Source organism: Syngnathus acus, chromosome 14 (genome assembly GCF_901709675.1).
Source record: "Syngnathus acus chromosome 14, fSynAcu1.2, whole genome shotgun sequence".
Lineage (NCBI taxonomy): Eukaryota > Metazoa > Chordata > Actinopteri > Syngnathiformes > Syngnathidae > Syngnathus > Syngnathus acus.
The window spans coordinates 1,530,889-1,558,888 of NC_051099.1; the positions used below are offsets into that span (position 1 = coordinate 1,530,889).

At 42.4% G+C, this 28,000-nt stretch overlaps 1 protein-coding gene and 1 long non-coding RNA gene across 2 annotated transcripts; one reads left to right on the forward strand and one right to left on the reverse strand.

Moving 5' to 3' along the window:
• Position 1: 1 nt before the first annotated feature.
• LOC119133643 (gamma-aminobutyric acid receptor subunit beta-2) lies at positions 2-27,999 on the reverse strand. Its single transcript, XM_037269665.1, has 10 exons — positions 27,749-27,999; positions 27,506-27,603; positions 27,172-27,239; positions 18,165-18,385; positions 7,891-7,973; positions 3,953-4,090; positions 2,322-2,474; positions 1,593-1,837; positions 1,387-1,527; positions 2-1,188 (listed from the first exon to the last, which is right to left on the reverse strand). Exons 1-10 carry the CDS (start codon positions 27,826-27,828, stop codon positions 841-843), a joined length of 1,575 nt encoding a protein of 524 aa, XP_037125560.1. The 5' UTR covers positions 27,829-27,999; the 3' UTR covers positions 2-840.
• On the forward strand, positions 8,848-17,577 carry LOC119133644. The gene is made up of 3 exons (XR_005100174.1): positions 8,848-9,032; positions 9,241-9,330; positions 16,594-17,577. It is a non-coding gene; the product is annotated as an uncharacterized LOC119133644 (long non-coding RNA).
• Position 28,000: the final 1 nt, after the last annotated feature.

Consider the following 28,000-nt stretch of genomic DNA (forward strand, 5'->3'; position numbering starts at 1 on the left):
GGTTGGTATGTAGCTTAAGTCCATTTTATAAACTTTACAAGCACCAGCACTCGAACCATGGTGCAGCCTTTATGGCTTTTAAGATTTTGTGTGCAAAAATGTTTTGTAAAATCCATTTTCTAGACCACTAACTACAACGAAGATAATCTAAAGTACACAAATATCTATTTGCTTTAAATTACAATATATGGTTATCTTTTGTGGTCTTACAGTTAATCATCAGCTAGAAGTAAACAAAGATTTTTAAGCACAATAAGGAAAAGAATGTCATTAGCTGATATTTGTGCTTTTATGTATGACACAATTTGTACAGTACTATTTCATAGAAATTAAACGGCTCGTTTTGATTATTTTAGGGGACATACTAAATACCGCCTAGCAAATTAAATCTAATCATTAATGTCACTTCACTATTAATTGATATAATATAATTAAAAAAAATATTGCAAAGTAAAAATAATAAATGCACATGTTTCACCAGTTTTAAACAAAACAGACAGTAAAACAATTTAAATTCAACAATTCTACTTCTATATAACTTTTGGCAATAAGTGAATTAACTGAAATATATATACCAAAAATATATATGTACAGTATATGAAAAAACATAAATCACAATGTGTAATTCCAAGAAAACAAAACAATGACTTTAGAGCAGGCACCTTTTATGTTCATCTCCCTTTTGTGTGTGATCAGCAGATGTGATATTCAAAGATATGACGTATGCGATCCTGGCTGTGATACGTTGGTCCATGTCACGAGACACAAAAGTAACTCACGTAAATAATAAAAAAAAAAAAAAAAAAAGAATTATTTAGCAAAATGTTTTAGTTGACTGTTTTAGTTGACATAATAAAGCCAGTAAATAATGTTGAAAAAGGAGAAGACAGTTGGGAAGATCATCCGCGACCATTTGTCTATGGAGTTGACGTCGGTCAAGTCTGGAATGTTGATCTTGAGCTGCGAGGTGCGCCTCCGTAGTCGACTCTTCTTCTGAGTCATGTGGCGCTCCAACGTGTTTCGGCCAAAATTGTGGCGGGCCAGCCCTGCTTTGCGGTACTGAAGGGTAGAGCTGTCGTACGTTAGCATGGTGTTCCGCGGGTCATTCAGACCCAAAGCCAGCTCTGAAATTCCCATGTCGTTCTTGATGTCCAAAGTACTCAGCAAGATGTTTTCATGTGGGTCCATCTGATGAAGAGAAATGTCAGCGTTGGTCATCAAAGTGCCTTGGACTTGATTCTGCTTGAGTTCTTGATATGTGTGCATTTTATTTTATGAAAATTTGACTTTCCTAAAATATTCCTGGCGACAAACCCTGACTTAAGTGATTTCAAATTGATAGTCACAACCTCATGTGGCAAATATATTGGTTCGATTTTTCGTCACCTTATTCTTTTGGTCGCCGAGTCCGATTGCACCGTCGTCCATAAAGATAGGTTCCCACATTGAGTCGTGACCGTCGAGATCCCGTTGTTTCATCCTGGCGTACAAAGTGTCATCTCGGCCAACGACGTTGCCCACCAGCCACTACAACACATGGTGATGCTTGCTTAGTCAAGTGAAGAGCAAATCCCTTGAAGAGTTAGTCCTACCTTGTTTGGGTCCATTCGCATTTTTTCATTGTTGGCTGTAGCCGTCTTCTCGGCGGCCCTTTTCTGACGCTGAGGGCCCCGACCAAAGAAGATGTAGTTGACCAATGCGTACTCCAGTAAGGCCAGAAAGACAAAGACGAAGCAACCCATGAGGTACATGTCAATGGCTTTGACGTAGGGGATTTTGGGAAGCGTTTCTCTCAGATGGGTGTTGATGGTGGTCATAGTCAGCACCGTGGTAATACCTGATGGAAAAAAAGTTGATTGGAAGATATAGGAGAGCGCTCATGGTGCAACGGTAGATTTATCTCTGCAACACCTAATGCTTATCTAATCTATGAGCCGCCACATCTTTGCTTCATTGATCCTGTCAGAGTCCATGAAAGTGAGTAGCTTACCCTTGTAACTTGAAATCTTGCATTTAGAAGCCAGCTAATTTTACCTTTTTAATTCAAACGTCAACCTTGGTCTCGTTCATTAGGTGAGAACTCCCGCTGAGGAAAGTGGTGGATGCTTTCAAACGCTTCGGGCATGGTTATGAAATTGAGCTTGTATTTAAATTTGCTTTCACTCTTGACTTTCAAAGTAGTTTTATGAGAAATTACAAGAATTCCGTACTGGCTCATTCAAATGCATTACAGTACATAGTTTTGTAAAATGTTAGTACATTTCTTTTGACTTGTCTTTTTTTTTTTTTTCTTCTTCTTCAGTGAATGGTACCCGACTTACCTAGAGCAACTCTGGCAGCAGATGCATCATAGTTGATCCAAAAGGAGACCCAGGAGAGAATGGTGATGAGGATTGAAGGCATATACGTTTGCAGGATGAAGTATCCGATGTTTCGCTTCAGCTTAAAACTTAACGACAGGCGGGGATAAGATCCTACACAGTTGGAAAAAGGTAAAAACCAGCGGTCAGTGTTGAATTGTCCAAGCTATTTTGATTTTAGCATTTCTGAAGACGATGAGCATTTCGATGAGCCGCGGTCAAAACGTTAAAATGGAGGAAACAGTGCTTGGTCAAAAAGTAATTGTTCAAGCGTATGCATAAACCAATAAGTTCAAGTCGTGGCCTTCATGTGGTATTTCATTTCAAATTTGCCATGAAATTAGACTTTGAACCTGATCATCACATTGATATAAATTTGTTTGGTGTTGTGAAATGCACTGTATAGATGCACTTTTTTTGATGAAGGTGGGACCATAACTAAACTCCAACCCAATTGTAAAATGTCACCCATAAGAGCATGACAAGAAATTGCAATTGACTTGAAAGTCACGCACACATAAAAGCGCTGAAGGGACGAGATTTACACATGAAAACATTTAAGAGTCCGCCAGGCTTTGGCTTATGTCTGCTATTCAATTTAGTTAATTCCAGCATGAGCCACATGCTGCATGTCACCAAGATGAGATAAGAAAGGCAGCAGGTTAAACGGAACAACAAAGCCCAGCGCGACGCGTTATTCATTCGCTAAAATGACATTGGCTCTCCTCGGCCGTAAACTTGACACTGGCGTTGGCCGAGCGCCAAGCACATGCTGATGTTCGCATCTTTGAACGACCTCGGGGTCACTACTTCCATTCTGCCGTTGACATCGCGCTAAAAGGGGAATCCCTGCCACTTCTGCATCTAGACTTCATTTAAGTCACATTAGTGGGGCAACACTTGACCAAGCGTCCTTAAATTACGGTACCGGCGAGTATTGTGCAGTCATACGGGAATAATGGAGTTATGGTGACTTGTAACCATTTGAATTCTGACAAGCTCCAGAAAGAACATAGAGCAAAACCACTGGCCTGCTTACACGAGCATGGCATGAATATGGAAGCACGCAAAGCATTAATATTTCATTGTTTCAGACAACATTCTTTTTGTTTATTGCTTTTAAATAAGTCATGGCGTCTTCCATCTCGGAGGGAACTTCCTGATATAAACTCGGTTTGAACGTTTTCATCCTTACAAGCAATTAGCAGGGATGGTTATTTTTGTATCCATCCGAGTGCAATCACTGAAGAGAATTTGCTTGCATCGTAATGAAAAGAAACAGTAAAAAGCCACATTAAAATCGCCATTTCAGCGCCGTTGTTACTTAATGAAATGAAAGTTCCTTGATCGACCGAATTAACAATGCATTAGTTAATTGTTAGTTTTAAAGAGGAAATCAAGTAAAAAGAAAAAAATCTTTACCATAATGTGTTCTATGCACCCACGCACTAAACACTTGCATTAATGGAACATGAATTAAATCCACTGTATTTTGATTAAACTGCTAACGAGTTGAGTTTCAAACAGCAGCGCCTGTTTCAAAAAAAGCTATTTGTCAGCCTTGTACAGTACATACTGTTAAACCTCCTCACCTGTAGAGAAGACGACATTCTTGGAGATGAGTTTGTGATCCACGATGGAGAACTGTGGTAATTCAATCTTGTCCACGCCAGTCACGGCCTTGTTGCCTCCTCGCCAGTAAAACTCAATGTCGTCAGTTGTGTAACCATCTGAGACGGGGAAACCAGAAAGCAACGTGTCCACAATTGAAAGCTTCAAACAAAACAAAAGGAGGAAATAAGAAAGTATTTATTGTAATTGGACTGTCTTCTTCAATTAAATCGTACAGACTCCTATGCCAATGCCATCTAGCATCCCCCCCAAAAAAAAAAGTCGTTAAGATGGTAACAGCATATTTGCACAATTTTATTGCCATGTCTGAGTTTGAGAAAATGAATCAGCTAATGTGTAAGCATTCTGCGCTTTTAGCTTACAAAATGAGCCACTTATTTTCACCAAGTCTATTTTGCTGTCTTGGCAGTCAAATTTTAGGATATTATATTAATTCAGCATGTTTTTAGAACAGTGAAATAAAAAGTAGTAGCAAGGGTCTCACTCCAGCCAGAATCAATTCATCCTCTGTATTATCTAATCTGATTTTTTTTTTTTTTTTTGGACAAGTTAAATAAATGATTAGCACTATTAGCGTTGCATGCCTTCACTGATTTGAATCATTCACGATTGAGCCTTCTTTGAACAAAGCTGGTGCTAATGCCTTGATGCTACATTTGGACTGAATTATGGAAAAGCCCGACTATCAATAATGAATTAATGTTAAACATACAGCATTACTTATGTATAGTAGCCGAGGAAACCCCTTTACTGTGTATGTTGGCTATACGGGACTAAATCTATGAGTCAGCCTATTGTGTTGTCTCCCAAGTGCAAGTAGATTATTAACATTTGGAGAAAGATGATTAAATAACTAAGCAAGGCATCCATTTTCATCTCCAGAAGCCAGTCGAATCCATGAAAGGGACGAGAGTCTATTAATATTAATGGCAAGCAAAGTTATTCCCTCTTTTGCTTTCATTTTGGCCAAATCAGCGGAGACATGGGCAGCAAAGTAGGCTTTGGCTACAAGCCATAAATCATTGAGTAGCAGGATGATTGCTCCTTTCAAAAGCAAAGATAGAACATTCTCGTTAGACTATGAAAGACGTGATACATTGCACGCTGAGTGTGGTTTATTAGTGAAAGTGCAACGATGACGTGCGAGTCACTTCAAGCCCTTTCTCGCCATGCAGTTTAATATAACGGCCGTTCAATTAATCCTCCTTCCGTGAGGATTATACTCCACGCTTCTTCACATTGAGCAAGACTTGCAAAGCACTTATTTAGTTTTGGTAATATACATTACAACAAGTATAATTAAGCTCCACCGAAATCTTTCCATCACGTCTGCCTTTCTAGTCGAGTCACGAATACGCGGTCATTTGTTTCTACCTCAGCAGTGTTCCCTCCCTCCCTCCCTCCCTCCCTCCATCCTGCCTGCTCTCCTTAATGAAATCTTGACTGACCTATTTAGTTGGAATGAATTATTAAACCTGACTTTGAACACCCTCACACTCAGAAACATCTCTTGTTCCCCTTGATGAAAGTCCCGCTTGGTGCTTTGCTGCATTCCAGTGTTAGCAACCCACGACGCATTTCCGTTTCCATTTTGGCTTCATCTACATCTCAAAAGTTGTGAAGAAGATGGATCGTCGTGTCTCGGTCTAAAATATGCATGCTCTATTTTTTCTATGCCTGCAATAACTGTCTCTCAATATCTGATTTGATGTACAGCCTTTCGAAATAGTCCAAGTAGTTAAGCGTGAGATGAAAGTAACTCACCCAATCCAAACATTTAGCTCTTTGACCTATTGCACAGGTGTCAAACTCAGATACGGCCCGCCACATCATTTTAATTTGAGGTGCTCATACATTTATTTGGGTTGACAGTCATAATGGCCCTCCAAAAGAAGCTATGACTGCAATGTGGCCCGCGAAAAAAAAAAAAGAGTTTGACACCCCTGACCTATTGCGACCTAGCTGTTCAGCATCAAGAGGGAGGGAGAGGGAGCGAGAGTGCGAGCAAGAGAGAGACAGAGAGAGAGAGAGAGAACGAGAGAGACATACAAATTAGAACAATAGGGCAAATAGGAAAGGAACTCCATTAAGCCTAATTGGCAGATATTAACTTGTCCCATCTGGGGGAAAAAATGAGTATTCCATGGCAGCACAAAAGATCTGTGAGTCTGGGAGTGCCGGCGGGCCCAAATTAAATGAAATTTTGGGTGATTCCATCTGTGGAGATAACAATGCAATAGAAGAGCTATTTAACTGGGACTGTGGCATATCTCCCTGTCGGCATCTGACTGCAGGCTTTTTATCAGCTCAATAAAAAGATGTCTCCCTTGATTTCTTTTAATGGTCAAAGAAGGTTGTCGGCGTGAGATAAAATACCGGCATCTGCTGTATAAAAGTTTTTTTTTTATTATTATTATTTTAAAAGGAAGTATTGTAGCTCACATACTGCAAATGCCCGATTTGGTTTTCTTTGGTCCCTCTTGGCACACTGTGCTATTACTATTCGTCAAAACTTGGAAACATTCTTGTGGAAGTTCAAAGTCATTTCAATAGGCGTGAATTTGATGTTTAAATTGGGTTTCAAATGGTCCTTCATGCCTGGCTGCAGCTTTGGACTCTCAGAGACATCCATTTATTGGAAGTGAATGCACCCGTCTCAAGTGAAAAGCCAGCCGTATAATAAACAGACGGTTTGCATTTCAACTCGATGCATATGAAAACATGCAACGGCACCTGCACAACTAACCGCTTTCCCCCCTTCCCCCCCTCGGTGAGCTGAAGTGGCTCAACTTAAAGATTCTGTTTTGATTCCGCACAGTTCAAAGTGACTTTAATGTCAATTCTGGCAATCAATTAAAAATGTCTCTCATATTTCTGCTGCGCATGGAAAGGCTGGAGCTGGCTGCATGCCCTGGCAGCGATGGAACATCTAAAGATAAGAAAGTAAATATGGCATAGACAGAGGGAGAGAAAGAAAAAAATAGAACTACCGTAATTTTCGGACTATAAGTCGCACCGGAGTATAAGTCGCACCAGCCATAAAATGCCCAAAAAAGTGAAAAAAAACATATATATGTATATAAGTCGCTCCTGAGTATAAGTCGCCCCCCCACCCAAACTATGAAAAAAACCGCGACTTATAGTCCGAAAATTACGGTATTACCTCTTAGAAAAACATTTGAAGCCCTGACTCTAAATTGAAACCCTAACCCTAATTTGAAACCCTACGTTTAGACCATAACCCCGTATTAAACCTTAATCCTTACCCTAACCCTAGTTTACTTTGAAACCTTAAACATAGTTTAAAACCGATTTTGAAACCCTAATTTAACACCCTAACTTTGAAACCCTATGTTTGTATTTCCCAACTGTTTCAATGACCACAACTTTTGTTAATCGCCTTTCTCTGTGCGTGCCTTTTAAATATTAAATTCCCCACTGCACCAAAAAGCCCTTTGCAGTCACACATGGAGCTGATCCCGAGCTGATCAAAAAAAAAACAAAGTGTACTTTCTAGTGTTGAATGGCCGTGCAGTGTTCATGAGTTATTAAAGAGGTTTACAGCGTGTGTACTCGTAGACTCAGTGTGACATCTTTTAACAGGAAACACGTTTGTGTTGCAGTTAGAGCACCTGCATAACATCGCACAGTTGGCGTGTCATGTCACACTGACCCATAATTTTAAAGCTAAAAAAAAGAAAATCTTTTCATAATTGATGCAATGGTAGTTCCCGGTGCTTCGGTAGAATCCACAAAAGGGAAATTCCGAAATGTCATGGATTATATGAGAGAGAGAGAGAGAGAACAAATGCTCGGCCTTTTGTATTGGTTTACTCCCAGTCGAAAGTTTTGGGTCACTCAAGATGCAGCAAAAGATGGAAAAGGGAAAACTACTTACAACTCTCAATTTCCAATGTGCAGTTTTGCTCATCCAGTGGATACCTTCTGAGGTCCATCATACAAGCAGCTGTCGTGGTGATCCTGAAAAGTCACACACAAGACAAAAAACCATTTGATCATACAAAGATGTCCTGAACCTAAAGTCCCTGCATGATTCGAATTACTAGACAGATTTCATTCATCTCCCTCATGCATATGCAGTCACCTCCCACTGCAATTGACCAGCGGCTCTGCAATGCGACGATCCCAGATGCCCTTGAGTCTCTGTTTGCGTTATGATAAAGTCATTAGGTATAAGGGCAAACTTGGTCTTTTAAAAAGCAAAGCAAAAAAAAAATGAGTAGAATGCCAGTCAGTCTTACGCCATGTCTGGAAAAAAAACACCCATATTATAAAATGTGTATGATTGTTGCCATAGTAACCTCCTGGGTGAACTCAAGAGCCACGGATAGGTAGGATGATGATAAGGGCCATCCGCGAGTCAATAGATAAGCTTCTGTTGTCCGTCAGGCTTTGTAGGAAGAACATAAGCACGAGGCTGTGAGTGAGTAATAGCTTTCCATTCTTTACTCCTCTACGCGAACTTGATTCCCAAAGAGGGAGTTGCCACCGAGCCGCAATTGTGTAGGCGCACCTGACAACACCGATAAATGTGCGCTAGTAGAAAAGCTCATCACGAGTCCAGTGTGAAGATAAGCACCTTGTGGCCTAACTAGACTCTCTCTTCCATGATGGAGAACAAAAAGCTGTCTGATACAATACTAATAGTTCTGCTTCTTGTCATCTTCACGGTGGCTTGCTGGCTGCTTTTATTGGCACTTTTCCGGCATCATAGTTTCACTCCAAGTGTAATGGTCAGAAATGTGTTCCTATTTTCTCTTGTACACCTCAGCCTTGATCAATAAATAATGTTTGGCCTGGACAAGGTTGGGCGGCTTTTCAGTTTGATGTCACTTGTCTTTGTCAGCGTTTCTTTCATCCGTGCGGATGTGCTCCTGGTGATGAGTCCGCCTCGTGTTTAACCAAGGAGTAAATTGCTGCTTATTTTCTGACAAATATCTGATCTAAATGGGAGTCAGCGGTGGAGAACTGAGTTGCAAGAGCCTCTGGCACAGTCTTTGGGAAGATGGCCTGGCTAAGGTAAAGGTTAGCACTATGGATGAATGCACATTTGTATGCTATTTATTTTTTCCTTTATTTTTCCAGCCTATATTAGCAAGCAATTTGGAATTAGCTCACTAGTAGCGTAAATCCAGCCATTGATACTTATATTTATTATTACTAATTATTATTATTAAATATTTAATATATTTTTATTAATATTTGTAATGTTTTCATAATATTTCAGCCCGTGGTTTCTTGCTGACCGCCCGAAGACGTCACCACCAACCACACCAACTGAGCTCCATACGATGAAACAACATGGTGGCCCTCACTTGTAAGGTCAAGTCACGGTTAAGTAGCCTCACAAGCTTGAGGCCATTTTTAACATTCTGTCCAAGTAACACATTTTCCACACGCAAAGCAAGACTTCACAAATGCCCGCCGCTGGAACTGGACCTATTTTGTCTATATTACATTTGGTGTATAGAATGTGAAGCAAGTAGTTGAAGTAGTTAGAAGGCTAGAACCCAAGAGTCACTCTATGGATAATACACAATCAGGAGGATGGTCAAGATGCATTATTGAGCAACACTTTGGCACTGTCATTTATTCATCATAAGCCGTGCCGTGCTTCGAAGCCCCGCGGATGCAATTTGAGTGTAAATGAATGTCATTTTATCCCAACTGGATTGCTCATAAATTGTTCAGAACGGAAAGATAATTAGGCAGAACAACTTGATCTTTCCTGTGAAGCTTTTACTTACTATTACCTTCTCATTCTTGCCAGCATTACCAGCGTCAAAAGGCTTTTTGACTTGGAATTTAGATCACATTACTCCAGTGGCTCCAAAATAGGGCAAATAAATAATGTAAAGTTGGGAAATGCAAAATTCAAAGTTTGGGTGGGAAATAACTCCCTAGGAACAGACGGATATGCATTACAGTGTAAGTCTTGCGTGAGGATATTTCAAAAAGAGTGCAGGGTTAGTGCAAGTTATGTACTGTATATTATTTTGAAAGCTGTGGCGCCGTTGCCCTTCAAAAGACCTTAACGAATCCCTGCTATGAATTTGTAGTTGAATGGCATCCAAAGAAAGTAAATAGAGAATGTGTGATTATTCATCATCTGTTTGTTCTCTTGATCTGCATTCACGCTTATCTCCTTCAAAGGACTTGACACATCCAATTATATTTCCATCGTGGAGTCTCGAAGAAAAAAAAATCACTCTACAATTGCATTGGTCTATTTGTGTGTGTGGAATGCCATCATAGCGTGTTCTGCCGTGACAGTTAATGTTGATGTACTGTACATCAGGGGTCCCCAACCACCAAGCCGCACCGATAAAAAAAGCTCTAACCCTAACCCTACCACTCACCCTAGGCATAGGTTTTAGGGAGGTGCATGGTTATATGGGGCTGCACACGAGCAACTGTTGCAATTTTTTCCATGATAAAATATTTGAGGTTTTACTGGGATTTGAACTCCGGTCGCTGGGGGGAAAATCAGTGAACGAGAGAGTTCACATGACTTCAACCAGTAGGTGTCGGTAGGTACATAGTATATGGTTTTCTGGAGCAGCTCACAAGCGAATCGTAAAAAAACCCCACAAAATGACTTTGTGTAGTGGTTAGTACCCTGGACTTTAACCCCAGCAACCTGAGTTCAAATCCCCATAGGTTTCAAAAATTTTATCATGTAAAAATATGCGTACTATAGTTCGCTTGTGAGCTGCTCCATAAAAGCATACATGTACCTTCTATGCAATGTGAGGGTTCCATAGTGTAGTGGTTAGTGCACTGGAGTTTAACCCAAGCAACCCGAGTTCAAATCCCAGTAGGTTCCAAAATATTTTATCATGGAAACATTTGCATACTATAGTTCGCTGGTGAGTGCTCCATAAAAGCATACACGTACCTTCGATGTAATGTGAGGGTTCCATAGTGTAGTGGTTAGTGCACTGGACCCAAACCCCAGTGACCTGAGTTCAAATCCCAGTAGGTTCCTAAATATTTTATCATGGAAAAATGTGCGTACTATAGTTCGCTTGTGAGCTGCTCCATAAAAGCATACATGTACCTTCCATACAATGTGAGGGTTCTGTAGTGTAGTGGTTAGTACACTGGACTTTCAACCCAGCGACCTGAGTTCAAATCCCCATAGGTTTCAAAAATTTTGTCATGGAAAAATTTGCATATAGTTCGCTTGTGAGTGCTCCATAAAAGTATACATGTACCTTCAATGTAATGTGAGGGTTCCATAGTGTAGCGGTTAGTGCACTGGACTTTAACCCCAGCGACCTGAGTTCAAATCCCAGTAGGTTCCTGAATATTTTATCATGGAAAAATGTGCGTACTATAGTTCGCTTGTGAGCTGCTCCATAAAACCATACATGTACTTTCCATACAATGTGAGGGTTGCGTAGTGTAGGGTTAGTACACTGGACTTTAACCCCAGTAACCTGAGTTCAAATCCCCATAGGTTTCAAAAATTTTGTCATGGAAACATTTGCATACTATAGTTCACTTGTGAGTGCTCCATAAAAGCATACATGTAGTGGTTAGTTCTCTCGACTTTCACCCCAGCGACCTGAGTTCAAATCCCAGTAGGAACTCAAATAGTTTATCATGGAAAGATTTGCAACCAATGCACTAAAGCTGAGGGCTAGGGGGTTAGAGGGTTAGGGGGTTAGAGGGTTAGGGGGTTAGAGGGTTAGAGGGTTAGGGGGTTAGAGGGTTAGAGGGTTAGGGGGTTAGAGGGTTAGAGGGTTAGAGGGTTAGGGGGTTAGAGGGTTAGAGGGTTAGGGTTAGGGTTAGGGTTAGGGTTAGGGTTAGGGTTAGGGTTAGGGTTAGGGTTAGGGTTAGGGTTAGAGGGTTAGGGTTAGGGTTAGAGGGCTAGGGTTACGGTTAGAGGGCTAGGGTTAGGGGGTTAGAGCTAGGGCTAGGGTTAGAGGGCTAGGGAGTTAGAGGGCTAGGGTTAGGGGGTTAGAGCTAGGGCTAGGGTTAGAGGGCTAGGGGGTTAGAGCTAGGGCTAGGGTTAGAGGGCTAGGGGGTTAGGGCTAGGGGGTTAGAGCTAGGGCTAGGGTTAGAGGGCTAGGGGGTTAGGGTTAGGGTTAGGGTTAGGGGGTTAGAGGGCTAGGGGGTTAGAGCTAGGGTTAGGGTTAGAGGGCTAGGGGGTTAGAGGGTTAGGGTTAGAGGGCTAGGGGGTTAGAGGGTTAGGGTTAGAGGGTTAGGGTTAGAGCTAGGGTTAGGGTTAGAGCTAGGGTTAGAGGGTTAGGGTTAGAGCTAGGGTTAGAGCTAGGGTTAGAGGGTTAGAGCTAGGGTTAGAGGGCTAGGGCTAGGGTTAGGGTTAGGGGGTTAGAGCTAGGGTTAGAGGGTTAGAGCTAGGGTTAGAGGGTTAGGGTTAGAGCTAGGGTTAGAGGGTTAGGGTTAGAGGGTTAGGGGGCTAGGATTAGGGTTAGGGGGTTAGAGGGCTAGGGTTAGAGGGCTAGGGTTAGGGCTAGGGTTAGGGGGTTAGACCTAGGGCTAGGGTTAGAGCTAGGGTTAGAGGGTTAGGGTTAGAGCTAGGGTTAGGGGGTTAGAGGGCTAGGGCTAGGGCTAGGGTTAGGGCTAGGGTTAGGGGGTTAGAGGGCTAGGGTTAGAGGGCTAGGGGGTTAGGGCTGGGGTTAGAGGGCTGGGGTTAGAGGGCTAGGGTTAGAGTTAGAGGGTTAGGGGGTTAGGGTTAGGGGGTTAGAGGGTTAGAGTTAGGGGGTTAGGGTTAGGGGGTTAGGGTTAGGGGGTTAGAGGGCTAGAGTTAGGGGGTTAGGGTTAGGGGGTTAGAGGGCTAGGGTTAGGGTTAGGGGGTTAGAGGGCTAGGGTTAGGGTTAGAGCTAGGGGGTTAGGGTTAGGGTTAGAGCTAGGGCTAGGGTTAGGGGGTTAGAGGGCTAGGGTTAGGGTTAGAGCTAGGGCTAGGGTTAGGGTTAGAGGGTTAGGGTTAGAGGGTTAGGGTTAGAGGGTTAGAGGGTTAGGGTTAGAGGGCTAGGGTTAGAGGGCTAGGGTTAGGGTTAGGGTTAGAGGGTAAGTAAAACTAACCTGTCTCACGCACTTTTCTTAGTCGCTGTAAATTCCATATTGCCTTAAAATAACAAAAAAAAGAATAGATGTCTCTAACCCTAACTCTAGCTCTAGCTCTAACCCTAGCCCTAGCACTAACCTGTCTCACGCACTTTTCTTAGTTGCCGTAAATTCCATATTGCCTTTAAATAACAAAAAAAAGAATAGATGTCTCTAACTCTAGCTCTAACCCTAGCTCTAACCCTAACCCTCTAGCCCTAACCCTCTAACCCTAACCCTAACCCTCTAACCCTAACCCTAACCCTCTAACCCTAACCCTAACCCTCTAACCCTAACCCTCTAACCCTAACCCTCTAACCCTAGCCCTAACCCTCTAACCCTAGCCCTAACCCTCTAACCCTAGCTCTAACCCTAACCCTCTAACCCCCAAGCCCTAACCCTCTAACCCTAGCTCTAACCCTAACCCTAGCTCTAACCCTAACCCCCTAGCCCTCTAACCCTAACCCTCTAACCCTAACCCTAGCCCTCTACCCCTAGCTCTAACCCTAACCCTAACCCTAACCCTAACCCTCTAACCCCCTAGCCCTAACCCTCTAACCCTAGCCCTAACCCTAGCCCTCTAACCCCCTAGCCCTCTAACCCTCTAACCCTAACCCTCTAACCCTAACCCTAGCCCTAGCCCTAGCCCTAGCCCTCTACCCCTAACCCTAACCCTCTACCCCTAGCTCTAACCCTAACCCTCTAACCCTAGCTCTAACCCTAACCCTCTAACCCTAGCTCTAACCCTAACCCTCTAACCCTAGCTCTAACCCTAACCCCCTAGCCCTAACCCTCTAACCCTAGCTCTAACCCTAACCCTAGCTCTAACCCTAACCCTAGCTCTAACCCTAACCCTCTAACCCTAACCCTAGCCCTCTACCCCTAGCTCTAACCCTAACCCTAGCTCTAACCCTAACCCTCTAACCCCCTAGCCCTCTAACCCTAACCCTAGCCCTCTACCCCTAGCTCTAACCCTAACCCTAGCTCTAACCCTAACCCTCTAACCCCCTAGCCCTCTAACCCTAACCCTAGCCCTCTACCCCTAGCTCTAACCCTAGCTCTAACCCTAACCCTAGCTCTAACCCTAACCCTAGCTCTAACCCCCTAGCCCTAACCCCCTAACCCTAACCCTCTAACCCTAATCCTAGCCCCCTAACCCTCTAACCCCCTAACCCTCTAGTGCACTAACCACTACACTATGGAACCCTCACATTACATCGAAGGTACATGTGTGCTTTTATGGAGCAGCTCACAAGCGAACTATAGTACGCAAATTTTTCCATGATAAAATATTTAGGAACCTACTGGGATTTGAACTCGGGTCACTGGGGTTTGGGTCCACTACACTATGGAACCCTCACATTACATCGAAGGTACAGGTATGCTTTTATGGAGCACTCACAAGCGAACTATAGCACGCAAATCTTTCCATGATACAATATTTAGGAACCTACTGGGATTTGAACTCGGGTCACTGGGGTTTGGGTCCAGTGCACGAACCACTACACTATGGAACCCTCACATTACATCAAAGGTACATGTATGCTTTTATGGAGCACTCACAAGCGAACTATAGTATGCAAATTTTTCCATGATAAAATTTTGAAACCTATGGAGATTTGAACTCGGGTCGCTGGGGTTAAGGTCCAGTGTACTAACCACTACACTACGGAACCCTCACATTGTATGGAAGGTACATGTATGGTTTTATGGAGCAGTTCACAAGCGAACTATAGTACGCAAATTTTTCCATGATAAAATATTTAGGAACCTACTGGGATTTGAACTCGGGTCACTGGGGTTTGGGTCCAGTGCACTAACCACTACACTATGGAACCCCTCACATTACATCGAAGGTACATGTATGCTTGTATGGAGCACTCACAAGCGAACTATATCAATGGTCCCCAACCTTTTTTGCGCCAAGGACGAGTGTTGGCTCGTGAGTGAACGATTCGTTCAAAAGAACGAATTGTTTTCAGTGAACGAGAGAGTTCACATGACTTCAACCAGTAGGTGTCGGTAGGTACATAGTATATGGTTTTCTGGAGCAGCTCACAAGCGAATCGTTAAAAAAAAAACACAAAATGACTTTCCCTTCCTTTTTGGACAGCAATTATGCATTATGCATTGCGTTGGTACTCTACCTTCCATCCATATTAAACCTTAGATGCACAAGTACACTTAAGTGTGTCAATAATGACCCATGTTAGAATCAATGTGTTTTTAATGCCATTTTTCTCATTTTGGTAGAGAGTTAGGCTTTCAAAGTAGGGTTTAAAACTAGGGTTAGGGTTTCAAATTAGGGTGTCATACAAAGGTTAGGGTTTCAAAGTAAGGTTTAAAACTAGGGTTAGGGCTTCCAACTAGGGGTTCATACTTGGGTTAGGGCTTCAAACTAGGGTTTAAAACTAGAATTAGGGTTTCAAAGTAGGGTTTAAAACTAGAATTAGGGTTTCAAAGTAGGGTTTAAAACTAGGGTTAGGGCTTCCAACTAGGGTTTCATACTAGGGTTAGGGTTTCAAAGTAGGGTTACAAAGTAGGGTTTAAAACTAGGGTTAGGGCTTCCAACTAGGGTTTCATACTAGGGCTAGGGCTTGAAACTAGGGTTTAAAACTACGGTTAGGGTTTCAACATAGGGTTTAATACTAGAACTAGGGTTTCAAAATAGGGTTTAAAACTAGGGTTAGGGTTTCAAAGTAGGGTTTCATACTAGAGTTAGGGTTTCAAAGTAGGGTTTCATACTAGAGTCAGGGTTTCAAAGTAGGGTTTAAAACTAGGGTTAGGGCTTCCAACTAGGGTTTCATACTAGGGTTAGGGCTTCAAACTTGGGTTTAAAACGAGAATTAGGGTTTCAAAGTAGGGTTTAAAACTAGAATTAGGGTTTCAAAGTAGGGTTCGTTGGTGAACGGGAAATGCAATTCACGACTCGTTGGTGAACGGGAAGTTACGTCATTTTCTTCTTCGTTTTGTTTTACAACAATGTGGCACCAGCTTCAATGTGCCGACACGTGCTGGTTGAAGTCATATGAACTCTCTCGTTCACTGAAAAGATTCGTTCTTTTGAACGAATCGTTCACTCACGAGCCAACACTAGTCCGTGGCTCAAAAAAGTTTGGGGACCACTGATCTATACTATTCAGTTGTGAGCTGCTCCATAAAACCATATACGTACCTTCCATACAGTACAAGTCAGGGTTCCATAGTGTAGTCGTTAGTGCTCTGGACTTTCGCCCCAGCGACTCGAGTTCAAATCCCAGTAGGAACTCAAATATTTTATCATGGACAAATTTGCAACACAGTTGCTCGTGGTATACCCCATATATAACCAATGCACTAAAGCTTAGGACTAGGGCTAGGGTTAGAGCTTGGAAAAAAAAAATTCTCATTATCCCTTCCACAGCTTGTCTTATTATATTTTAATATTTGATCATTTTGCCCTAATCAGGCAGCTTTAGTGTGATTACACAGTAACCTCCTAATTATTGCTCTTGTTTGTGCACACCAGGATTTTCTTGGCTAGGCAATGGCATGCCACGCAAAGCCACATCAAGCTACGGTATTATCCCGTGAGACGTGGGAAATGGACGCAACAAAGCCCTTCTGCCTACATACTACTAAAGTGCTTTATTATTTCATTGCCTTACGCTCATTCACAGCGGAGGACTTCAACTTAACGACAATCAACATTTACATGTCATTGTATTATACTTAAAGCATATCGGACGAGTCATTGTAATTTGTTCTGATGTTTTCATTTTTTATTTCTGAGCTTTACAACCAGTGTCCATTTACCATTAAGTGGATCATTTGCCGTATTTAATAGACACTTATGATGTAATATGTATCAGGAGGTTTTAATGAAATGTGCAATATCTGTATGCGTTTTCGGGCTGTAAAAAGAACAACTGGCTGATCTCCTGACCCAATTCCGGCCATCCCACTTACATCATATGGAGTGTCGAGCGTGATGGATTTCTTAGCCTAATTTCATCCTAATCCCCTATCCAAAGTAATATTTTGTGCTGACTTTGTTCGCTCTTCACAGCCAAGCAAATCCCCCTGATTTGGGATATTTCATTTGCATATTGCATTGGGCTGTGCCGGGGGGCTGAGACAGTAGGTCACGCTCTTGAACTCAAATGACAACAAAACACAGGCATGAGCTCGAGTTCAGCATAATCTGACCCTCACAATCTGCTGGTGCTGCTGCAGGAATGAGATTTGGTCCGTTTAGTTTGTTGGATGTAACGAGTTAGTAATATTATTGAAATGTGTGCAGAATTACACATGTACTTGCACAGTGGGTGACTACGAAGACCCGCTCAACATTAATTCCAGTCTCCCTCCGCAGTGCCAACGCGTTGCCATAATAGCCATTAAGATGTTGCGGTTTTCAATAAGCGTTTATAGACTTTGGGCGTCTGAGGACTATTTTGCAAAAGAAAGTGATGAGACATCAGCACGGTTTACGAAGTGCACCGTCAACGCTAAGCTTGAAAGTCTGTCAGTTGGCTCAATTGTTTTATAGTGGCTGGAGCTCAGATGAAGTCTGGAATGTCATTTCCGTATGTTTGGATGTGAGTCGAGCAGCATTAAAGGCCTCATTAAAAGTCGTAAGCGGTTATGAGAACTTAATCTAAACACCATAATACAGTAATTGGAATTTAAGAGTCATTCCTTTATTGTTCTTTAATTAAGAAAGCGCATCTTTGTTTTATAATTGAAAACAGTGCCGAGTTCATCAAGTGTGATCTCGTGCTGGGTTAATCTCGTTGAGTCTTTTCTTCCAATTTTTTCTTTTTACTAAAATTTTCATTTATTATAAAAATATTTAAAATATTACTAAAATAAAGAAGACATTTTATAAAGAAAAATATTTAAAATGTTACTAATATAAATAAGACATTTTATAAAGTAAGCCACTATTCAAAAAATAACAAATGTTTTGGGGAAAAAAAACATTTAGTTGGTGATGGCATCTTTGTCTAATGGGATAATTACCACCACTGCCTGAGCTAGTGGTTACCGGACAAGAGATACTGTTAAAAAAAAAATAGTGGCTGAGTGAGCGCTCACCTCAGACCGTAGAGCACAGTGCCATCCGGGTGCAGTCGGATCATTCTGTTCTTCACAGTGACGCCGTGGACGAAAGACTTCTTGTCGTTGAGGAAGTAGGTGTCAGGCACCCACAGCTGGTCGGCCACGCGGTTATCTAAGGTCAGGTTGAGGGGAATCTCCGAATAGGACAAGCGCTTATCTCGCCAGGCCTGCTGGAAGTACATGGTCAAAGTGTAGTCCTGGGAACAAAGGAGGATTCAGAGTGAGAAAAAGAAATGGATGAGAGCGTTTTACATAGCTGCTCTGTGATACTTTGACATGGCCAGCTTGCATTTTCAAACCGCACTGGCCTTCAATATTAGATGTAGCCCACTTAAAATGCAAGCGTAACAGTACAAAGAACTGTCAGAACAATTGAAAAGAAATAACCATGTATACCAAGGCTTTAGTTTAAAAAAAAAAACATGTATAGCAAAATAGCTAATGCAATTTCTGGAGACACAAAAAGTGTTCATTTTTCATAAACAAACAGGAATTCCTTTTTCATCTGCTGTGAAATTCCATGGTGATAAATCTAGGACACCTCCAGCCCCCACAATCATTCAAGGAAAAGCAACTTTTTCTAACTCTAACAACTCTTACATAAAGTTCCTTTCTCAAGGAACTTTTCGTTGTTGTTGCCATGACATCGGCACTTTCTGGCAAAGAACGTGCATTTTTGAACATGCCTGGTAGATAGAAATGCGATATTCCACTGCGCCCCTTGGGACTCGCATGTCGCTTGGAGGAGTTTGGATAGCAGGAGCAGCTTTTATCCACTTTGACACATTTTGTCACATTTCCTGTGCCTTATGTAAAACTTTGCACTGATACATTCTGTTGCATTTTTAGCATTCATCAGCGTAATTAATTCACAGTTAAAAAAAAATGGATGCGTGGTGTGTGACTGGACTATAAACTATTTTTTGTTTCATTGTTCCCACTCACAGCAAGTTGTCAGCCGCACGTGCTGCTTTCGCAACACTTTCATTTCCAGTCGACGGTTATGTAAGGGCTCTCACTGGCATGCACGTGCCAGTGAAGAAGAGACGCTTTTAACCACAAAGCCATTTGTACAATTTCAAGTCCTCATAGCTGTGCAATTTGAAATGGAATGCTTCAATACATTCATCCAGATCTACCTGCTTGTTTCTTCCCCTGTTCATGCATCACCTCTGCACAAATGTCCACCAAAGTTTCACTATTTTGTGCATCATGAAGTGACCCACATGTTTCAACATAACCTCTTGTTATTACTCCGTAATGAGTCCTAGTAAAAAATCTTGTAGTAATAGATTCCACAGAAACCATTGTGCTTTGCAGTTTTAGAACTCCAGGCTTTGTCTGAAGACGTTCTGCCTGATGCAAAAATCCGCCCACCGCTTCCAGGCCATTTTTTCAATCTGTATTCATCTCAAATAGACAAGTGACAATCACTGTGGGTGCTACTAAAATGTGGCAGGGTTTTAAAATATTTCCATTGTCATCCCCCACAGCCTTTTATTGCAGCTTTATCTACTTGTGGAAGTTTCGGGCTTGCTTTGTAGGGCGGGCTCCGCGGTGGTGACACGGTGGCTTCGCCAAACTTTCCTAAAAGACGACTATTGTGTGGCTCATCTGGTTGTGGGAGGAGGAGGCGCTAAATTAGCAGAGCGACTGCAGTGACAGTGCGCGCGCACTTGGATGCGCAAGTGAGGCTGTCATAATAACAGTCGTAATGAGCATCACTACATAAACTGTGCGAGTGGAGACCGGGGGAGGGATGCAAAGCCAAAAGTAAGCAAGAGTGATGTGGGGAAGAATGACGGTAATTTATGAACATGCCGCAATTCGGAGCTGTCAGGCTGAGGCAATACAAAGTAATCACAATGTTCTCTATGCTCTAAACTCGATTGAAATAAATGAGTCATTCTGCACTCACATTTTTCGTGGATGGCTGTGAACCCCAAATGAGTTTGAGAGACATGCAACACATTCTATGGAGCTCACAACATGGATTGACAGACTATTTAAGATGTCGCTTGTTGCTAGGCCAAATTTGTGAGACATAATCCGGGATGCCATAAGGGAGGTAAAGTAATGACAATACAAAAGACATTTTCAAAAGCTCATGACTGACATTGGCCCTAGAAAATAACATTTTAGCATGAAAGCAGTGGGGCTCAAGTTGGCATTTCCCCCAAATCCTCAGCAGACCTATTTTTGCCCCCAGCCACAAGAATAAAAGGTTCCACATGCCCGTCCCAATCATTGCGCTATTCCTTGGAGACACAGGGCATGACGTTTTGCCCAGCACAAGGACAAAAAAAAAGTCCAAAGGAACAGCCAGAATCTAGTTAGCTGTCAAATTTGATGCCTGCAACATGTTTACCGCAAAAACCTGGGAAGGCTGGAACAGATTAACGGCATTTCAATTCATTCCAATGGGAAACGATGATTTAAGATAAGGCAAACTCTGGGTTCAAATAAAGTAAGCATCACACATTCTTTGTTTAATATCAAAAGGTTTGTGTATCAGCCTCAATAGCCCGCCTTGTGAAAATTAAGGACATTAAAATGCAGATCCTGCGCTCATTTTGTCCTTCTCACACACGAGTGAGTGCATTTCTGGAAAACACCTCGCGCAACAAACTCTTGCTCATTTATTTATATATGACGTGACTCATGGGTGAGAAACAGCATTGAGGTTTTAGAAGAGCAGAAAAGCTCAACTGCAAATCGTGCCAGTGTTCTAAAACTTTTTTCCAATCTTGTGGAGCTTTTTATAGCTCATCCTTCCTTGTCAGATAGTTCCTCAAACTAATGCTAAGACGAACTTCTGACCCAGAAGTGGGTGCTTTGCTTACTTTAATTGCTCTAGGTGGCCATCGGTCACGAGTCGAGTTGACCTGTGCCCTTTTCGGCTGATTGAAACCTGTTTGTGTGAAAGACGACTTGGGCAAGAGGACTGGCGATTGATCAAATAGACAGGAAGAGAGAAATGGGATGAGGTCTAAGCTGATATTGGAAACATTGGTTTGATGTGAGGAGCAGCAGCTTTGCGGGGAGACCTGGCGAAAACCGGGAGTCTTTAGCTTGCCCATTTCTTTCTTCCTCCTACCCTTGAAGCCTGTTTTCTATTTGAAAGGTACGGATTGGAGCAATGGGCTTGTTAAGGAGGGATGGAGGGTTTCAAGGGGGTAAATGAAAGGCATCTAAAAGCTCAGCGGAGCGGCCATGCAAATTGCTTTTATTCTTCACAGCTTGCCGCTTCCCTTCCACTATCTGATTTGGGCACTAGCGGTGACCTCCCTCTGATGGTTTCTCTTGCCGCTTTTATCTCCCTAACATCTCCTTGCTTTACTTATTTTCTCGTGTCCCATTTTCCATCATTTCTCCTTAAGCGTGTACTCCATCCATCTTAATCTCATAAGAGCTCATGTTGTATTTATTTTGAATGCTTCTGGGAAAGTAAAATGCGAAAACACTCGAGATGGTTATTTCATTTTGGCAACCGACAAGAACTTTAAGAACTAATCAAACTGCTGTTGTATGACCTTGAAGAAGTCCCTTTTCCCATATTTTCTGTACTTCTTTTTATTTTCCCCAAAGCTGCCCGAGAGAAATGTGATCTCACCGCCCCACGGCCAATGCTACACTATCATCCATCTACTTGAGTTTCTTCAAAAAGCCCTCCAACAACAACAACAACAAGCAGCTTTCAATTTCCTGTCCCACACTGTCCTTTCGCCGCCAGCGACAGGCTATGAGGAGCCTGGCAGAGGGCACAGCTTCTCCAAAGAGGCCTAATAATAAACATGGCAGCCCCCACCGTGCTGAGTGGCATCTATTCCCCCGTCTCCCAGCAGCTGAATACGGACCCCTTAATATTCAAGCGTTGTAGCTGGAGCAGCTTGTGCGCCGCGTGGAGTCAGACTGAAACACACATCCACACAAGCTTCTGCAGGGCTTTCATTTGGGGTTTCTTCCAGCATGAATAATGAACTTTTACACTGTTGTATCAGCAAAACCAATAAAGTTCAGTTGGACTGACAGATGCAGCTAACATGGCGACAAATTAAGAATGCATAGGCACACACTGTTTTGCTTTGTTCAAATGCAGCCAAAATCATGTACAATTAATTACAAAACCTCCAAATGGCTCCATTTTTGCTTCCTCTGTCGCGTTCATAGGGCTCAATCATAATTGCGTCATATGTTCATGAAAAAAACATATATAACATTTATGTACTAGGCTGATGGAATTACAAACAATCGATTTTCAATTCCCAAACTCATTTTTGGGTTGTGGGTGAGCTGGGGCCAATCCAGCGATTATACCGAGCCAATTGTGGGGTACTAACAAACTACTCAGAGTCCTCCCAAAAAAAAAAAACAACAACAAAAAAACCCAGAGTCCAGATTCCAACCCCTAACAGCAGAACATCTTTCAAAAGACACAGGTGCACTTTACAACGATTACTTGTACAAAAGTGAAATGTCAGACATTTTATTGAAAAGGAGCAAAGGTTATGACCTCAAGCTTGGAGACACAATGTAATATCCTCTCCTTGCAGCCATTTTTTGACTCTTTCATTATTTGGCCTGAACATCGCTTTACAAAAACATCACTGCCGATGGCAAATGAAATTCACAGGCACTATTGTCTCCTCCCCCTCCGAAGCAGGGCTGCTTAGTTTAGTCAGTTGGCAGCTGTGCAGCTTAACGGACGACATACAATTTATTAGAGTCAATTGGGGCATCTGCAAGTCCTCTTTGTGTCCCTGGAGGGAAATGGGAGAGTTAAAGGCCACTCGGAGAGAGAGCAGAGGGACACGCGAGGACAAGACCCGCACAGATTATTAGTGGAGGATTATGAAATGCTCAACTATCCCGATGGAAGAAGTGAAGAGTTGACAAAGGTTTTCCCTCTTGGTTGTTATTGGTGACTGAAAACAACATCACGGTTAAATGAAGTGTGTCATCGGTGTCAATAAAGTTATGAAAACTTCAACTGTGCTGAATTTGGGCATCCGTTTTGGGACTCCAAATATTGCAATATTCATTTCGGAGCATTTCTATTTCTGACACGCCGCCTGCTTATTCAAGCTATGATAAAGCAGCTTTGATTTCAGCGCTCTTTTGGAGGCCGACGGTGAGATTGCAACAAGCTGTGAAGTGCTAAGCGTGAGGCGCACCGCACTGACCCGCAGTTGAGAGGTTGTGATGACTAGAAAATAAATATTTTCAGTCCACACATTTGTCACCCAACCTCCGGCAAGGCTTTGTAGTCTCCATCGTGAAGGCCTTTAACATTTACACAAAATGCTTTTTGTTCATTCTTGGAATTTCATTTTACAGACTAACAAATAGAGTAGTGGGCAGATGATTAAGCCACTTTGATTTGTAACTCTAATCCGACTCACGGGCCAAGGTGCCAGCACATCTGATATTGGAGATTGGGGAGGGGTGACGACACTAATTGCGTACCTAATGAAGAATGAAAACTCATAGGGGATTTAGTAAGGTGAGTGAGGGAGAGCATTCTTCAAGCATGATCATTGTGGTCGACCAATGGATTTGCTCAGGCTGCATTCAAGAGTTTCTCTGCATTGGGAACAGCAGATTAGTAAAAGTCTACAGGGAGACCTAGCAGCATGAATTATGCATCAACCTAGGCTTTTTTTTTGTGTGTGTGTGTTTTACCTCTTAACCAAAATGTCTCTTGTGACTTCGGTATAAGATTAAATTTGCTCAGAATGTATGTACGATAAAGTATATTCTGACATCTTTCCTTCTGTCGAATTTATTAAAGAATGCCGTGTGGGAAATGGACAAGAGATGTTTTTCGTGTGTTATGTAAATGGGATAGTAAGGTATTTGTCACCGTTGGCATCGCCTTGTACATGCAACTTGCAGAGAAGTTCGGTACATTCTTTTTTTTTTTTTAAACTCATTTGAACTTTAAAAAGCTTTGAGCCACCAAATAAACTGTAGTTACTTGAATTTGTATATAATTAATCACTTCCTATGTGCATTTATCATTTGATTAATTGTAAGAGCATCTATTTGATAAGCCTTTTCCATGAACAATATTTTAGTCCTCCAAAAACGTTCTGTACTTGACTCTTGGTTTCAAATCCAACTCAATTCTAGATCTGCTCAGTCACTTCTCAAAGCCGTGAGAGGGCCCAACAAAGTGTTGTCAATTGAGTGTGATACCTGTTGACAGAAAAGTGTCAGTCTGGCTTGTCTCGTGACAGACAACGTGTAAGGTGTCAGTCAGTCAGGCAGCTCCCGCAATGTTTCCACTGGTGAAAACAACACGGAATGAGGTAAGCCCACCGACAGATCTCCCAAATGTCATCATGCCCGATGGGGACTACTTTTTTGGTGGCTTTAAAGTCCAATGAATGTGTGTTCACTGATCACGATGAACGTTTTGGAATTACATTTGAGGCTTTCTTCACGCATCCTTTACTGTGACTGTCGTACGCCGGCTATTCAACTTGGAGATGAACCCCCGGATGCGACACTGCTCTGTCCATTACGTAATCCAAACATTGACTTGGCCGCCGGCCGAGAGCAGGGATGACAGGGAGGGGGGCTTTGCGGGGCACGGGGAGAAGGTAAACCTCCTCATGTGCATGATGCTGCATATGCTAAAAAGGCTAACTAGGCTGTCCACAAATCATGAATAGAACTTTTATTTTTTTCACTTTAAAGTTACGTTTGTGTCAATGTTTATTCCCATATGACCCTTTTAATAAGTACAATGTGGCGCTCATTATGTTGGGACGTAGGAATTTCGAGATATGAATTCACACATGTTAATTGAGTCTGGCACGTTTACTTGTACTTGAGGTTTTTTTTTGGGTCTAATGTGTCAGCACACATACCCATCCACACCATTTAGCATGCAAACGTTTATAAAACAAAAGATGCATTTTGAGAGACTATAAATTTATGGTCTTGGACTCTTATGAAAATGTCTAACTGTTTGACACAATTATCTTTTTTTTTCATGAAATATTACATTTGCATAATTTAAAGTTGTATTCATCTAACATTTCATATCCTCCATTTATTTGTCACAAGGGCATGAGTGGATTAACCTGAAAGATATCCAATTTGAAAAGCTTGCGCAACATAGCAACATGAATCGTATTCAGGATAAAAATCAGATCATTGTTATTTACATTTATTTCAGTTCAACATCCTGCTCTGACTGTCATAAAGATGAAGTCAGTGTGGCCGACTTAATATCATTTTTTAAAGCTCTCAGGTGCGCTTGAGATATTACACAGCCAGTAAGTGGCCCCACCATCTTTCCTCCCTTTTATTATTATATGGCAAGCAATAATCTCTTCTCGCCTTTCAGCCAACATCCATAATAATATATCTGTGTGATATATTGTACAAGCGCCGCCGACAGCCCATCCGGAATCTCCTTTGCCGAGTCGTTCTCAAAAGAACTTCACAGAGCTGAAAATAGCAGCATTTGCTGGATTCTCATATGTCAAAAGTATGAATATTCCACTTTGGCGTTGCCTCGGGCCGAACGTGTAACATGGCATCGGTAGTCAGAGAGTGTCTCTCTCTTTGTATGTGCACCACTGAGTCATGCACAGTGAACTCTGAGCAGCACGAGGTGCGTGACCTTCCCTCTAACACTATTTGGCTTTCTGCATGGCAACCCATCTCTCTCTCTCTCTCTCTCTCTCGGCCCCTCACACACACACCGAGGTGATAAATGCGACCCCCAGGTCTTACACACTCCTATCCATTTTCACCCTTCAAGCCTTGGAGGCCCCGCTCCACGTGAGCCTTATTCCATGTTTCTAGCATGTCATGTGGTTTTCCACATGCCATGTGATTCTTAGCGACAGGACTGATGCAGGCTTTCTACTGACTTATTCAACTTTCATTGTACAGGCAGGGAAGGTGACACTTCCGAGTTAAACAATGTCCAACATGCTAATAAACATAATAAATTCTACTTTAGCCCAGAGGAGTAAAGCCCAACACATGCTGTAGGCTGTAATTGATTCCACTTAACAAGGCCAAAAATCTGCTTTGTGTGTTCCTTCTCCTCTATGAGCAGAATTTCACGTTATGTTGCTCCCAATACAAGCACCGAAAAATTGTCTTCATTTGTAAGATACGTTTGTTCATGGTCATTGCATAACCTAAATTGTCTTAAATTCTTTGTATTAATTTGATATTCAAGCCTGCTTGTGTTTGACTTCGAGGTAATCCCCAGGTCGTCTTTCGCACTTCAATTTCATCTACATGTGTCACGTGCGCATGTCCGCGGTCGCAAATAGATGCGGCATCGTCTGTGTTTTGCATCACGTCTCCATTCAAGCAGGCATTCTGCATGTGCACAAACACAACAACATGAGCAAAAAGCCTTCAGGGGATTTCGCTGCTGCCAAAAATATTCCACATGACATCAAAACATGAGTCATATCGCAGCCGCCGTCAAAATCACGTCACAGCATAGGGGGGGGGGGGGGGCGGTACTTTCTTATTTACAATAAAAAATTAAATAATCAAGAGGGGGAAAATAGCAAATGATGAGGATGGAAACAACACTTGCTTTAGAAGTGTGACCTTCCATGGAGAAAAGGCTGCAGTTCTAACAAACCATCAGTAGGGGGTGCACTTGTATGGAGCAAAATCTCCCACTTCAACTCTTATCAGTGTTTCCACTAAAAATAAAAGTCCACAGAAAAATAAGCCTTTATAAAGCAAGCTTTTCACAGAGAGGTCAGTCTGCCCTAATATCCTTTACAGTTGCATTAAAAAAAATCTAATTAATTTTTTATAACATGCGTGTTTATAAATGCTGTCAAGAGCATAACGTAAGCAGTTAAACATTTCATGTCATTACAAACGAGTGTGGGGGTTCCCCTTCTGTGCATTTGGGAGGGTATTCCCCCCCCCCAACATCTTCTGCCAGCATCCACGCAGAGATAATTAGCCCATTTGTATGATAACTTACCATATTGACTTCAGACACCATGTCTATGCTGGCGATGTCAATATTCATGCCCACTCCCACTGGCGCACCTGGGGTGGGAAAAAAAACAAAAAACTTTGTAAACTGTGGTGCAGCTAAGTGGATCATAATCATATTGCGCTTGTGTCAAATCCGTTTTTTTGGACGCGCATAAAAGCAGAACATTCCACCATTCTAAAAGTTAAAATGTGGATTGGAATTTTAATGCATGCACGAGTAAAGTGCGTGTGCGTGTTTTTTACGTGCGCATGCATCTCACTTGTCTGGCATTTGCACAGCATTGCATTGGCGCAGAAAGTGACAACTAAACACTTACCTCCGAAATCTGGCCTGAGACGAATATCATAACCTGTCAACAGCCTGTCCACCGTCTCTTTAACCAACGGCATATTGCTCGGATCATTCACACCGACACTGTGGAGAAAGGCGCACACACATAGGCACGCGTAAATTAACAGATTACGGTGACAAAACATTCCACGGAGCGCAAAGTCTCCTCCACGCCGTCTCCGCTGCTGGTCCGGTAGGGAAAAAAAGGAGAGGAGTGGAGCCTTCTTACCTTTGTGCGCACACCACGGCCACTACGAGGGGGAACACCCAGACACAAAAGCACCACCACCTTCTTCTTAACACCGCCATACTCGCGTCTTTTGATGGCGTGTGTTTTTTTTTTTTTCCTAGCCTCCTTTTGCAGAAGACAAGACGAGCTACAACTTATTCTTGCCAGTGCGGTAATTCCAATGCCGGGCGCATGCGCAGTCTGCACTACAACGTGAAGACTGATGATGATGATGAAGATGATGGTGGTGGT

Bases quoted from the DNA above. Each gene is read 5' to 3' on its own strand.
- LOC119133643 (XM_037269665.1), bottom strand. From the start codon at position 27,828: ATGGCGGTGTTAAGAAGAAGGTGGTGGTGCTTTTGTGTCTGGGTGTTC. The intron at 27,604-27,748 runs GTAAGAAGGCTC...CTTTCTCCACAG, and splicing joins GCCGTGGTGTGCGCACAAAG to TGTCGGTGTGAATGATCCGA. The intron at 18,386-27,171 runs GTAAGTTATCAT...CTTTGTTCCCAG, and splicing joins TGGTGTCTGAAGTCAATATG to GACTACACTTTGACCATGTA.